The following is a 14,633-nucleotide window of genomic DNA, read 5'->3' on the forward strand; positions in this document are numbered from 1 at the left end:
AAGAAACCATAACTAAACTTCAGTTTATGATTGACATCATCAGTGAGCGTTTATCGACTTCTTTACGTTTCTTTTATGGAATAAACCATTCAGTCATAAATTGACTACACAAAATAACGCATTGATGTTACTCTAGATAGGGGAGAAATAAATTACACTTCATGATGCAACTTGATGATACGGCTTCCAGTAAAGTCAAGCGTCATTTCACATTTCTTCAAGTCTTTGTCTCCATCTCTTGGCGAGTCAGTGCAGAGGTCTGGGTTTAGGTCTTTCTAAAAATAAAAAAATAAAAAAGACTAAAGCTACGCCCTTAACAGGATTGAGAGAATAAATTCTCACAACACACCATTTTAATTTTGATAACAAAGTAACTTTTATTGTATATAAAAATACAAGTTATTTTGTAGTTTTTTAAATCTCAGTCGATGTGCCACAGACAAAGAGTTTGAGGCATGGGAAGTCATGTCTATAATCTTCAAAGAAAACACATATGAGTTATTTATCCAGGCCTACTTTCACCAGCACACCTGGCACGATGTGCAAGATACACAGTTTGAGGCTCAAGTGGCGAAACAAAACCTGATAAACTTCAGTGCATAATAAGTAACAAATTCTAAATCTCAGATATCCAGGTGCAAAGCAGCATCAAGAAACATTAACACTGACACATAAGATATGCATACATATATATACATTCACTGTAGTGTGTGTGTGTGTGTGTGTGTGTGTGTGTCTCAATGTGTGTAAGTGTGTATGTGCAAGATTGTCTATTATTGTGTTTTGCATTAGGCTGTGGTGCATCACAGCTGGCTCAGCATCTGCAAAAATGTGTAGGAGTGAGTGTGTCATCTCATGTAGTGAGTGATGGCCCGCAAGGTGTAAAGAAGGGCTGCTTGTAGGCGGGCTTCCATCACTATAAGGTTTGCATGAACCTGCGAAAATTAAAACAAACAACAAAAAAATCATGTTAATACTTTTAAGTCCTGTCTGTAAAGCAGTTATTTTCAACACATTTGAATTAAAAAAGAAACCAGAGGACAGCCTTAAAAATCTATGCGTTGTTTCTTTTTCTGAAAGTTGTTAACCATCCATATGTCAAATGTTTTGAATATACGCTTCAGAGGGGATGGTCAGAGTATTTGAACTCATTCATACCTTCTCAGAGTGTCTGAAGTGTCTCCAGAAGGCACGGTAAATGCGAACAGTGGTCTGCTCAGGGTGACAGGCCAGTGTCTTAACAAAGACCTTCAGAGAGCGTTCCAACAACACATTCACACTGCCGTAGTCGTAATCATCGTAGCTATACAAGTACAGTGAGAAAATGTGCTTAGTGTCACAGCAGAGAATAACCAAAAAAACAATTCCAGTAAGTTTTAAACCACATGTGACACTAACCGGATCCCATATAGACAGTGGATGTAGTTCCACAGAGCTTTTCTCAGAGTCTGAGTGTCAACTCCTTCATGCATGGCCATCCTGTGGTAGGTCAAGTTGCTGACAACCTGTAAACACAACAAACACACTTATTCGTCAACAGTATTCAACAGTCAAAAAGCAGACGCGTGGATCGCTGCGTGGGTGTTAAAAAATGTTTTGATAAGTTTTGGAAAAAATAAATCCCTCTGGTGCTCTTCAGTGCAGAGATCCAACTTGTTTCAGCCATACAGGCCTTCAAACGGGGCAGGTGAACAGTATTTAGTCAACAAATCTTTACATTATGTTTCCGTATTTTTATTTAAAGCAATTCTATTTAAGAGTCATTTTGCTTCTCAGATTGAGTAACTTGAGAAAAGGTAGAGCTGTCAAGTATTTCACTCTTCTCACTCAACTGGAAGTGACAAGATTATATGAGGGGACAATTTTGAAAAAAAAAAAACCAAAAAAAAAAACAATTTTGTATCATCTGGATTTTTTAATTTCCAGACCAAATGGTCACAACCTTTTTTCCCATATCGCTAATGAGACATGTAGGCTTACATCAGATTACACTTTCAGCTTGTTAACATTTTAATGAAGCTGTGTGGGGTAAAGACACGCAGTGTGAACCAAACATCAGTCCTCAATAAGCCCTCATAGCTTTTAACTGCCACGTTGTTCAGTATTAATCTAATTCTGTCCGTTCAACAGTGAGGCTACCTGGAATTTTTCATCCAGAAGCTGACCCATGTCTGGCAGGAGTCTGTTGACCAGGGAGTAGCCATGGTCCTCCCATGAGTAGTCCTGCATATGAGAGACGACATCATCAACATACACTTCTTCAGCGTCATGAACAGGCTATGCAGTGTAAAAAGTAGAAAGGGATAACTTGGGAAGGTGTGTGTGAAATGCTCCACTGTTAATACCTGTGCTCTCATGGTGGGAGGTGCCTGCTCTCCTCTGGGAGCAAAGTCCTCGTATCTGAACTCTGGATCCTCAACCAGATGCAGCAACAGGTCAGGTGGAGCTTCCCGCACCACCGCTAAACAAACAAAACAAGGAGGAAGTAGTAAATAAATAAATGTCAAGTCTGTAAATGTTGTGGGGATGTCCATGAGATTAAAAAAAAAAAAAGGTGTTGTGTTTGTACCAGTTGGTATACTCTCGCTCCTCTCCCTCTCAAAGCGAGTCACCATCTCCTCCTGTGTGCATTCCTCCTCTTCCTGCTGCTGCTGCAGCTCCACCATCCTCTTCATCAACACTTCCACCTCCATTGTTCCGTCAACCAGCTAGAAGTTCAAAAAAGGGAAGGTCTCAATAACAATGGGAATTGAGCTGTGTCTAAAAAAAATGCTGGATTTAAATTACAAGAATTTAAAACCTCTTGGGTCTCTATCAAGTTCGCCTCTTTAGAAACAGTCAAAGGGTACAAAAAAAACATTAAACTCACCTCTGGCCTTCCGTCCTCATGAGCAGGGCTATGAGGGCTTCGAGTAAGGTGCCCAGGTGACGGAGGTTGGAAGGTGTATCCTCCGATGTGGTCGGGTTCAGGGTTTAAGCCGCAGCCCCACACAAACGAGCAGAGCGAATGAGCGTGTGCCATCAGGACCACAGCATGGATGAGCTCAGCCAATGACCAGCGAGGATCTGCTCCAGGACACACCAGCTCCTACATGGCAGGACAAACATAAATGAACAGCACAGAATAAGCGCAGTGCAACATCACAAAAGATCACATCACAAGTGTCTCAAAAGATATGGATGTACAGCTAGATAGAGATTAAAGTATCATACAGGGAGTGGGCAGTGAGTCAACACGGAGGGCTGATTTCGGATGGAGACAAAATCGAGTGTATGAAATGATTTTCCGAAAAGAGAGAGCAGAAGAGTAAGAGACAGCCAGCGTGTGGGCGCTGTGTCTGACCTGGATGTGCTGCTGTGTGATGAGCCAGGGTCTGTGTGCCAGCAGCTTGTTGAGTGTCTGCAGGCTGCGGAGTTTGGTTGGAGCGTGTTTTATGTCACTCAGCCAGCTCTCCTCTCCTCCGGCCTCGAGGAAGCCTAAGCTGTGCTGCTGCACCAGGTACGAGCAGTGATGTCGAGCCGCAGCCTAAAAGAAAAAACCCGAAAAGAATTATGGCTTCCCACCCTTTCAAAATCTAGAATGGTCTCTGTGTTACAGCGACAAAATGCACCTCTGTGTGCGCTTCGGAGGTTTATGGTATGCAATGAGTCACTAAATGTTTTTTTAAAAATCGCAGTATTGGGCAGGTCTGTTTTTCCCCAGCTCACTTATACTGTCATCTGTAGATATCCTTCAAATACAGAACGATCCAGTCCATCATGTATCTGTAATTTTTCTCCTTCGAGCAAAATCATAACATGAGGTTTCAGATCATACAGATTTAGCAATATCTGTGTAATGATGTCATCTAACTCAGAGGGACGGTTTATCCAGTGGCTGTGTCGGAAACCACCATCTAATCCTAGCTAACACCAAGTGAAGAGTCTACTAGGGGCTCAAACAGCACTGCATACTATCCTGACGCTTAGTATGCCGTCAGCCGCAAACTAATAAACATCCTCTGTGGGACAGGTGACATCATCAACAATGTACATCTAGTTCAAGCTAGCTCCAGACTAGTGTCACCTTTTGGAGATAGCCAACCACTCTGTGTAAATGAATGATTTATTGTTCTCTACAGCCGACCTGGTTAGGAATGTCATAGCATTTGGCTACAGTTTAAACATCGTTACTACCTTTGGTAATGCCTAACTTCAAGACAGTTGAACTTTTAGACTTCTAGTTGAGTCAAACACAACTCTATCATCGAGAGGCCAGATTATAATGCGTTTACATTCTTCTTCAATCAACTATATATGAGGACACACCAGTGTTTAAACTTTATCAACCAGCCCAAAAACAAACATACCTTACAACACTTAAGGTATGTTCTGTTGACTAACACAGCTTAGTCAACAAATCAATCTGTAGAAAGATATCGTGCTTCAGTTCGTGGCACATGGACTAAAATCTCATTGGGCATTGTTGGAGTTAAGAAAACATGCTGAGGCCAATCTCCCTTCACTCTGTCATTAAAAACAAAAATTCTTCTTCTGCAGATATACAAGACTTCTATTAACTCAGTATTGAAATTGAATGTTTTTTTTTTTTTTTTTTTACCATAACAGCTAAATAATGTCTCCAGTGACGAGGCAAGGGGCCGTCCAACTCCAACAAAGCATGCTGGGTCCTGAGGAAGCAGCTGAGGTAAGCAGGGTGGAGAGCCATCACCATGGTGATATGGTCCACGCGACCGGATGAAAGAAAAGATTCAATGAGGATGTCCTGGTCTGACCCTTCTTTCTGCATCTAAAAGAGAAAAGGCCAGACAAAACACATGATAACAAACGGACAACATTAACAACTAAAGTGACATTTTATTTACCACGCTAGAAGTTCATTTGAGGTGTGATCAAGGAAATATCTGTGGAGGAGTTACTTCTAAATATTCCTTTTCAAGTTGACAAAAACACTCCCATTTTCTCCAGTGGAAAGTTTGGAGTTAGTCATACATGCAGAAGGTATTTTCAGTCATCAGCTTTGGCAACATTTGTCTAAGGTTGCTTCACCTGATGAAATGAAGCAACAGACACCTCCGCATTGCAGAAGAAAAGTTATCTACATTCCTTATTTGTATCTGTATTTTTCTGTGATGGCTGGCAACAACACAAACACACTAGTCGGCCTGTGATTGTCAATAGGTCTGTTACATACACACAGACTAAACTCATTAAAGGCCTATTTTGAATGACTGCACTGTTTTTTATTTCAAAAAGTCCATGCACACCTCTTTAGCATGGATGAAAGCACTTGGACCTGAGGCCAGAGCCCGAGGGACTTCAACTCCGTGTTCCTAGTGGAAAAAAGGAAGACAAAGAAAGTTACCAGTAAGTGAATGATAACAGAGTTCAATAACAGTGAATGTTACTCTCATACAAAATGTGCTCTATTAGATGAGCACAATCTGAGATAATATATAATAATTTAATACAGTTTCCTGTACATGGTTTGTTTCATGTGGCAATAAATCCAAATGAACCAGAAAATAATCACATTTCACAAACAAAGGACAAGAACTAAGGCATGTTTGGCACTGAAATGTGAACTTTTTTCTTTTAGATAAAAACGTGAACGTTGACCCAAACTGCTTTAACAACTAACACAAGTGCAGCAGTGACAATTAAACTAACCATTTAAACTCCGCGTATTATCGAAAATAATCCGAAGCAAACCAAGAAAATCTGCAAATACAATACCCCTTGAGCTTGACCACCAGTCGGTCTGCTGTCTGCTGATCTGAACTGTAACTATTGAAGGCTCGTTTCATAACGTGAAAACACCAAACTGTGTAAAAACTCACAGAAAACATCGAGACATCGGTAGCTGAAACACCAGCTCGTTATTTCCATAAAAACCGACAGATTAATACGCCATACGCAGCCTGATTTTTAAAAATGTATTTCTCGAAGTTACGGTGGGCAGTAGAAATGACGACCCGGGGGTGTGTCGCTGTGTCTTTTACAGGGCGCGTGGAGGGGGGCGTGTCCGAGCTTGTTTGTGCTCACGGCAGCTGAATGTTGCGTCACCTCGGACAGTTCAACGTCTGATGAAACATCCAGCAAACCTGTAATCAGCTGATAACTGCGGATGATCAGATGCAACACTAATGACTAATATATCAGAATAATTCACCCAGCTAATCGAATCATTTCAAGCAAATCACAAGTCCTAATATTAAAGCTGCATTGAGACATCATTCTGTGCATTTTGAGTTAGGATGTTATGTCGTTGCTGGTTTGCAGTTCCCACGAAGCAGAAAGGACTGTAAATAAACCCCCAGTAATAATAGTAATAACATTACCTGTGCGGTCCGCAGCAGCTCGGTTGCTTTCCCTCGTACTTCCTGCAGCGGACACGATCGGGACAGCCGAAGAAGATGCAGAAGTGTTTGTCTGTTCAGTCGTGCTGATGAGGCGGACTGGTCTATTCCTAAGCACACCATAACTCCTTGGTTCAGCTCCTCCAGAGCCGCTGCTCGCTCCTCTTCGTCCCTGCTGCAGAGCCGAGCTAAGCTCTTCACAGACGGGTTCAAATCCGACTCGGACTCGGACTGGTAGCGACATGAGCGGCCAGAAACGAGCACTCTTCGCAGGATCTTTTCTCCGTTAGCCGTGCAGTTAGAAGCTGCAGCGGGATTGTTATCCATCTCTTGATGTGGTCCCGAAACAGCTCGGTAGAGTTTACCTGACGCCGCTGCTGCTGCTGCTAGCTCCTGTTAGCCCAAGTATTAACACTACCGTTAGCTTGATGTAAAAACCTTCACGCCGTTTCAAAATGTGACTTTCTCGACAACAAAAAACTACGTGTCGTTTTCATTCAATGCCAAATCATTAGTTTCCCTAATCATTAACAGCTACAGATCCCCTCCACACCAGCAGACTGGCCGTGAAGACAGTTCGCCGGTTAGTGTGCTAAGTTAGCCTAGCTGCTGGTAACAGATGCTGTAATAACGTGAGACAGTTGCCCGATTAAAAAAAAACTGTCTAAACCAGTGGTTAATGTATGAACTGGTCTCCCATGCTCAGGCTCAGTCTAATACAACTTTAAAATCAGTTTCATGAGCAAAAATACAGCTTTCCTCGCTGGTTTCGTTCAGCTGTTCTGAGACTTTCTTTCCTGCCTACGTGACGTCATCCTGACGCATTTAAAAACTTTGTCTAATGAGCTCGAGCTGCTTCAACACAGGAAGCACTTTGAAGATTATGTCTGAAAGCATGAATTAACCACTTTTTTGTTACTAGTTTCTGTCTTAACACATGGTCTAACTTTAAATATACACAGTGTTTAACTGAATGTTTACATTTGTATTAAATTAGCCTTCCTGTCTACTCAACTGTCACTATTGTCACCACTTTTTTTTAGCTCAAGCTCAACCTTCATTTCTTTGCATGTTCCTTGAAATAGAAAAATAGCAAAGGTGTTATAAAAAAATAACCTAATAAATTTGGGGTGCCCTCAAAAACACAAATCATTCCTTGTTTGTTTCCCCTTTCATCATGTAATGTAATAATTAAAAAAAAAAGTGTGAAGAACTGCAACCATTATTACACCTTTTTGCAGAAAACACTTGTAATGTCCTTGTGGTCCTTAGAGCCCACACTTTTCCGGAAGTCTATAGGAATATTGTACATATAATTTGACTTACTTATTTGTGATTTTATGACCAAAAATGTGTCAAAGACGGGTTTTCTTATGACTGTATGTGTAAAGGCAATCTGGTATAAAATTGTTTCACATTCTGTACTTCACGAACCCCTTTTATATAGGACAATTTAAAAAAAAAACCGGTGCACTCATATAATCAGTCAAGTCATATATTGTATTAAATTAACTGGATAGATTTAAATATACACCATACAAAATATTAGATACCTTTGTGTGGGGGTAAGAGAAAACAGTTTTCAGCCTTCAGATACAAGAGAAAAAAAGGAGAGGTGACAGTGAGAGTTATAAACAAGCAGGTGAGGATCATGTGCAGCTCATTCACAGACTTTGTGGAGTTTGGGGGAAATATAACACTGTGGTGGCAACAATAAAAAAAAAACTTCAGTATACTGTTTCCCTATGAGGGAAGACTTTTATTAACAAACACACAGGCTGGCTATGGAGGATGATCTTCGGAGAGCACACACACAAAGGCATGGTCCCCATGGCAACCGGCGCTTTGTGTCCCGGGAGACCCAAGGGTGAAAGAAGTGAGGCTGAGTGAGGAGGGGGCTGAGCTCAGAAAGCAAGCAGAGGTCAAGGTTCACATACACACTCTCTCACGCGCGTGCGTGCGCGCACACACACACACACACACACACACACACACACACACAGGGTTCCTCTTCAGTATTTTACGGGAAGTAAAGAGTGTGTTTGTGATTGTGTTTGTTTGTGTATGTAGGTTGATGTGTAGATGTAGAGTGAGGAGTGGGGTGTGAGGAGTGGGGTGTGAGTCTTCAGACGATTTTGTTCTCCAGCAAGGCGATCCTCTTTGACATGCTGTCTAGTAAGATTTGGTCAAGGAGAGCAACATTGAAGACAGACAAATGAAAACATTAAAACTCTTACTTTCTTCAGTTTCACTTGTTGAAAAGGATATATTTTTTTGTTAGCGCCTGTAGGGCATCTTCTACTTTCTTTTGGAACTTCACGAGGGAGTCACACTCACAAGGATCCTCTTCTATGGGATGGAAACAGAACGCACAAGTTTATGTACTGAGTTTTTATAAACAGTGCTTGGGGTGAAATAGTGACATTGCAAATATTTTAGATACTTGTATGCTCATGTTTTACCTTGACAAATGTTGATCTGCAGCTTCTTGGCGATCTGGGTCATGGCCTTGAAGTCAGCAGTGTAGAAGTAGTGCTCTGCAGTCGGTTCAGATGCAATCTCTTTCAGTTCATCCTCTACTGCGTTTCCAACTCCAACAGCATACATTTTGAAACCTGTAAAACAAACATGCAAGTTCATCTGACTTGTAAAGTTAGCCTTTGTGTTGTATCCAGTGATACTTTACACATCTATTCATACCATTCTCCTTTGCCTTTTTGGCAGCATCTCCGATGTAGTCCTGGCTGCGTCCGTCAGTGAAAACAATGCCCACCTTGGCGACTCCAGGGCGTGCACCCTGACCAGGGTTAAAGCTGTTATCTGTCAGGTAGCGCAGAGCCTGACCTGTCATGGTTCCTCTCTCCATGTAGGCCATCTTCTTCACCGCATCCTTCAGGTCCTTCTTGTTGTTGTAGCGGCCCAGTGGAAACTCCTACAGGAGGGAAAGAGAAGATTTTGTTCTAAGGAGAGTGAAATTAATTGCTTTTAAGATGTGACAAGACAGAAACGCACCTGTCTGACTGAGCTAGAGTACTGCACAAGTCCCACATGAGCCTTGCTGTCAGAAACGTCCAGTTTGTCCACAATCTGGTTGATCCACTTCTTGACCAGCTCAAAGTTCTCAGGACGGACACTCTTAGAGCCATCGATCAGGAACACCACGTCTGTTGCAGAGTTGCTGCATGCTGGTGACGTCAGATACACAACATGTTGTGTTACTCCGTGAATACAGTTAATGTGCACACACACACACACACACACACACACACACACACACACACACACACACACACACACACACACACACACACACACACACACACACACACACACACACACACACACACACACACACACACACACACACACACACACACACACACACACACACACACACACACACACACACACACACACACACACACACACACAAATGCACACACTCACCACTGCAGCTGCGACCATTGTCCATCAGGGTAAAGCCTTCTTTGCAGGCACACTTGTATGATCCAGGGCTGCTGATGCATACCTGCTCACAGTCATGATCCCCGGTGGCACACAGGTCCGACACTGTGTGTGCTTGTGCATGCACAACACACAAGCGCACACAGTGGAATTTATGTAGAGGCACACGCACACGTCGCACAAATTGAAAAGGGGTCGGGTGGTTGGGGTTAGGAGGAGAGAATAAAACTATGTCAGTTTGAAAATGGTATAATCTAGCATTGATTTTTAATGATCCACTGTTACCTCCACTTTAAAAAAAGTGTATGGATAATGCATGATTCCAGTGGATCCTTAAAACAAACAGGTGGAAAAGATTGGAAGAGCATCAATTAACAACATCCGTTTATCTGGAAAAAGATCCAACAACAATCCATCCTTGCCATCATGCAGTTCTGCCCTTGGATGAGACATCTGCAGCATGATTGGCTGCTGTGAACGAGTGTCAGAAAGCATTCACAACCTGCCGCAGACTGGGAGAGCCAAAGGGCATCGCAAATTAGAAGTTTAATGATTGTCACTAATGGATCTGTAATTACAGAGAGATCAGTCTCGCCTCCCAATTAAAGAACAGAAGAGAATTTCCTTCCATGAGGTTGTTTCTGCCCTGATGCCCTCACGCATGGGGAATGTTTAATAAGGTCTAATGAATGAACATATTGTTGTATTGCTGAGGACAAAAGGGAGGAAACAATATGTTAGAATGAAAATATGACAGTCCTTATTCCTTACCCATAGTATATCCACAGGGATGATGGGTAGTTATTACCCACCTTACAGAAATTTCCATCACTAAAGACTAATCCCTGTTTTCTGCATCTCTTTCTCTAACAAATAACAAAAACGACATTTTATGTATACACTTTATCTTACCACAGAAGGCCTCCTGGAACTTCTTGGTGAGCTTCTCGATTACGCTGTAGCTCTCCACGTAGTCCACGTGGTCATCCAGAGGATCACTGGCCATCTGGCGCAAGGTGCTCATGTCCACGCGGCCCACACCGATGGCAAAAAGCTCAATCCCAGCATCCCGAGCACGCTGAGCCACATCCTTGACAGTGTCCTGAGGACGTCCGTCTGTCACAATAATGGCAACCTGGAAAACAAAAGAGGATAGAAAAACTGATAAAGGTTATAGGACAGAATTTTGAGTGTAAATGCATATAAATGGGACTGACCTTGCTAATATCAGGAGATTTCACTCGAGCACCCTCACTCTCGCTGAATGCCACATTCAGGGCAAACTGGATGGCTAGACCAGTCATGGTGCCAGTGGAGAGGGGCTCGATCTTGGTTACAGCCTTAACTAGACCAGCTTTGGTGCGATGTGTTTTCAGAGACACCTATGGTTGGAATTAACAGTGTTAGTGTTACTTGAGTTTTATATTTGGATAAAACTTTTCTCACTGCTAATGATTTCTAACTTTAACTCATACCTCGTTCTTGACGCGGCTGGCGTAGTTGACAACTCCCACACGGGTGGCATTGGGTCCGACATCGAGTCCCTCAATGACCTTTGCAAGAAAGACCTTGACCTGCTCAAACTCTGAAGGGCGAACACTGCGGCTGCTGTCGATAATGAACACAATGTCCGTGGGGCGGGTTTTGCACAAACCTGCCGCTGTACATGAAGAGACAGGAAGTAGACTTTTAAGTATTCATGTGTGTATTCATAGTTTGCATAACAAATGTTCACACACAATTATCAGGAAATTGGTGGTAGCTGGTTGATGAAAAAAAGGAAAAAGTGGGAGGGTGGGAGAAGCAGGAGGAGAACAGAGAGGGTGGAGAAGATTAATGGGGCTGGTGGGAAAGTGGGAGGTGAGAGGGGTGGGGCGAGATGGAGATTTACTTTGCCAGAAAAACAGGGATAAAGGACAGAAAGATCAAAACTAAGAAAATATATACAGAATTAATACTTAGCAAATCCTACTGATATGATTTTCTACCCATATGACAATACATGACTTTCTTTTAAGATCTGATAAAATGAACCCTGAGTTTTGTTCGACCCTTATTTTTACCATTTTTTTTGCAGAGCAAACTGTTTAGCTGATGTGTGTGTGTACCTGTAAAGAATTAACAGCAACTGTCTGCTTATTGGTGACCTCCATTCTAAGCCTTCACCTCCCTCCCTCCCACATACACACCATCACTAACATACAGTGTACCAAATGCCACGCTCCATCCTGAAATAGTCATTCAAACATTGCAGATTCTCAATCCATCCACCAGCAACAAATTGTAAATAAACTATTATAACCGTGTAATACAATTATTTTGTGTAAAGAATTAACACTATATAGAATAAATTATCCAGACCATTTTAAAAATAAAACATTGTGCGAAAAAAAACCTACCTGATTCTTAGCTCTGTCCTTTCAGAGTAAGACAAAAATACATTTAGAATGTTTCTTTAAAATGTTGTTTCTGTTGAATCAAATCAAGTATTTGTCTGAGATGACCATGTAATAATAGCTGTTGTGAGGTGTTACACGTCAGGTATCAAATCTTCAGATACTGTAGTTAGGATCAGCTTAAAAGGTTAAAGGTCATCAATCTTACCCATGGCGGCGGCCGTGCGGAGGTCCACAGGGGCTTGAGCACCTACAAGGCCGAGCAGGAGCAGGAATAACAGCGGGGAGGGCGTCATGGTGACGGCGACAGAGGGTCGATGAGTTAACGTGTGGTTCAGATCGCTTCCTCAGACGGTCCGAGAGTGGAGTGAGAAGAGGGGAAATAGAGCAGAGGCGAAGCACCACACGAAGGGGACGGCCACAAAGTGAGACTGAGTGACTGTGAGCTGCAGGTTATCAATGCAACCGCTTCACACACTTGACCCCCCTCTCTAGCTAAAGTGTGTGTGTGTGTGTGTGTGTTTGTGTGTATAAATGTGTGTCTGTGGGAAAGAGAGGGAAATACCTGCAAGGGGAGGACCTTAAATGGTGAGCATGGAAAGACAAACACACCTTGATATGGCTAGGACGGACAGGTATGTGTGCGAGAGAGAGTAGTAGAATGTTTGTGTGCTCCAGGACCTGAGTGTGTGTACAGTAAGTGTGTGTTTGGAAGGGGGTACAGGAGCTGCTGGGGTTTGGTGCAAAGTGTGCGCCAACACAGCCGCCCCAGGTTGGATTTGGCCAAAGCTCAAATAAACACCAACATGAATTCCTCTTTTCTCCTCCGTGTTCCCTCTTATAGCAAACACACATTTATGGTGCGGAAGTGAAGGAGAGCCGCCATACACAGCATGCTGTGTTCCTGCTGCTCTGCACGTTGGGATGTGTGTGTGTGTGTGTGTGTGTGTGTGTGTGTGTGTGTGTGTGGGTGTGTGGGTGTGTGTGTGTGTGTGTGTGTGGGTGTGTGTGTGTGTGTGTGTGTGTGTGTGTGTGTGTGTGTGGGTGTGTGTGTGTGTGTGTGTGTTTTTGCATAAGCATGCATTTCTGTATAACCTAAAAGTGTACAAGCCAATTCAAGTATTCTGAAGTTCAGCTAAGTTCAGATCTACTTTAAATGTAACATTTTTCTCTTGTTTTTGTCATTTTCTCTCATTCAGCTTCACTACTGTCCATCCTTGTTAACACTAGGTAGATTTTGTATCAAACATGACTTAAATACATTTTAAGTAGAACATTTTGGATCCCAAATGTAGACTAGAAAATGGCTGCTGAGTGTTGAGTTCCCCTCTCCTCCTACACTGATTAAAAATATGCCCATTATTGGTGAAATAACATTGGTTGATAATATCTTTACAAGCTTGGTTATTTTTGGTCACATACTGACTTGCCAAAAAACTGTTTTGTTTTTTTTTATAAACAATTACATTTCATTGGTTAATTGACATGCATATCACCGGTATCCAATTCTACATTTTAGATGACATCAAAGACCCATTTGGATACTGGTATCAAAAAAAATGTTACTTATGTGTACTACTTTTTGCTTTTCTGTGTTTTGTTTGGCCTTCTTTCCCATCGTATAGATTTTAAAGCCTCACACTTCATGTTTAAATTTGTTAAATTAAATTTGATTTTTAAAAATAAACAGAAAAACTTAAAATTTCTTGCTAAAATAATTAACATACCCTTTAACTCTGACTCTTCTTCCTGCACGTTTCCTAACTGTGAGGTAGGAAGCAGGCCCCACTGGAGTAAACACTCTTTCATCAATGCGCTCACATACACATCTTTAATCTCTCTAAAGGGTCCACATACAGACCCATACAGAGACCCCTCTTTTCCCTCCAGCATCCCGCTCCACCCGACCCAACCCTGCATTCCTCTACACTCCCCCTTCCTTCTCCTACTCCACACACGCACACACACACACACACACACACAAACACACACCTCCGTCCACACAAGCTGCAATTGAGGGACAAGTCTAGGAGGGAGGAGGGGAGTTGGGGCTCGGGCAGTACAGTAACTAACCAGACAGATTTCCTACAAACTAGACAAGCTGTAAAATCAACAGTAGGTGTGTGTGTGTGTGTGTGTGTGTGTGTGTGTGTGTGTGTGTGTGTGTGTGTGTGTGTGTGTGTGTGTGTGTGTGTGTGTGTGTGTGTGTGTGTGTGTGCTCCCGCGCACGCACGGGTGTTATGTTGGTTAACATTAAAGTATGGAGATGTTATTCCTGGACAGCGTGTCATCTCTGGGAATGGCTATTTGGCTTATAGTATGAGACACACGGACACAAACACACATTCATGCAAAAGCGTAAACATATACAGCAGATTCACAAACACAGGTTATGTAACCTTGTCTCATCGGC

At 42.4% G+C, this 14,633-nt stretch overlaps 2 protein-coding genes across 4 annotated transcripts; both read right to left on the minus strand.

Moving 5' to 3' along the window:
• Positions 1-351: 351 nt before the first annotated feature.
• sesn2 (sestrin 2) lies at positions 352-6,715 on the minus strand. 2 transcript variants are annotated; one of them, XM_079368584.1, is made up of 11 exons: positions 6,342-6,715; positions 5,268-5,333; positions 4,601-4,789; positions 3,344-3,526; positions 2,870-3,088; positions 2,570-2,708; positions 2,346-2,461; positions 2,140-2,223; positions 1,399-1,505; positions 1,159-1,303; positions 352-935 (listed from the first exon to the last, which is right to left on the minus strand). In XM_079368584.1, the coding sequence occupies exons 1-11, from the start codon at positions 6,684-6,686 to the stop codon at positions 849-851; spliced, it is 1,680 nt and encodes a 559-aa protein (XP_079224710.1). In that variant the 5' UTR covers positions 6,687-6,715; the 3' UTR covers positions 352-848. The 2 variants fall into 2 exon arrangements, with proteins under 2 accessions (XP_079224710.1, XP_079224711.1); XM_079368585.1 differs by lacking the exon at positions 6,342-6,715 and adding an exon at positions 5,841-5,975.
• A 1,377-nt stretch (positions 6,716-8,092) lies between these two features.
• On the minus strand, positions 8,093-13,074 carry matn1 (matrilin 1). 2 transcript variants are annotated; one of them, XM_079368809.1, is made up of 10 exons: positions 12,429-13,074; positions 11,300-11,484; positions 11,042-11,206; positions 10,737-10,959; positions 9,807-9,929; positions 9,372-9,544; positions 9,060-9,291; positions 8,822-8,974; positions 8,628-8,708; positions 8,093-8,534 (listed from the first exon to the last, which is right to left on the minus strand). In XM_079368809.1, exons 1-10 carry the CDS (start codon positions 12,514-12,516, stop codon positions 8,485-8,487), a joined length of 1,473 nt encoding a protein of 490 aa, XP_079224935.1. In that variant the 5' UTR covers positions 12,517-13,074; the 3' UTR covers positions 8,093-8,484. The 2 variants fall into 2 exon arrangements, with proteins under 2 accessions (XP_079224935.1, XP_079224936.1); XM_079368810.1 differs by lacking the exon at positions 9,807-9,929.
• Positions 13,075-14,633: the final 1,559 nt, after the last annotated feature.

The sequence above is a fragment of the Symphodus melops genome (genome assembly GCF_947650265.1).
Source record: "Symphodus melops genome assembly, chromosome: 18".
In the NCBI taxonomy this organism is placed as follows: Eukaryota; Metazoa; Chordata; class Actinopteri; order Labriformes; family Labridae; genus Symphodus; species Symphodus melops.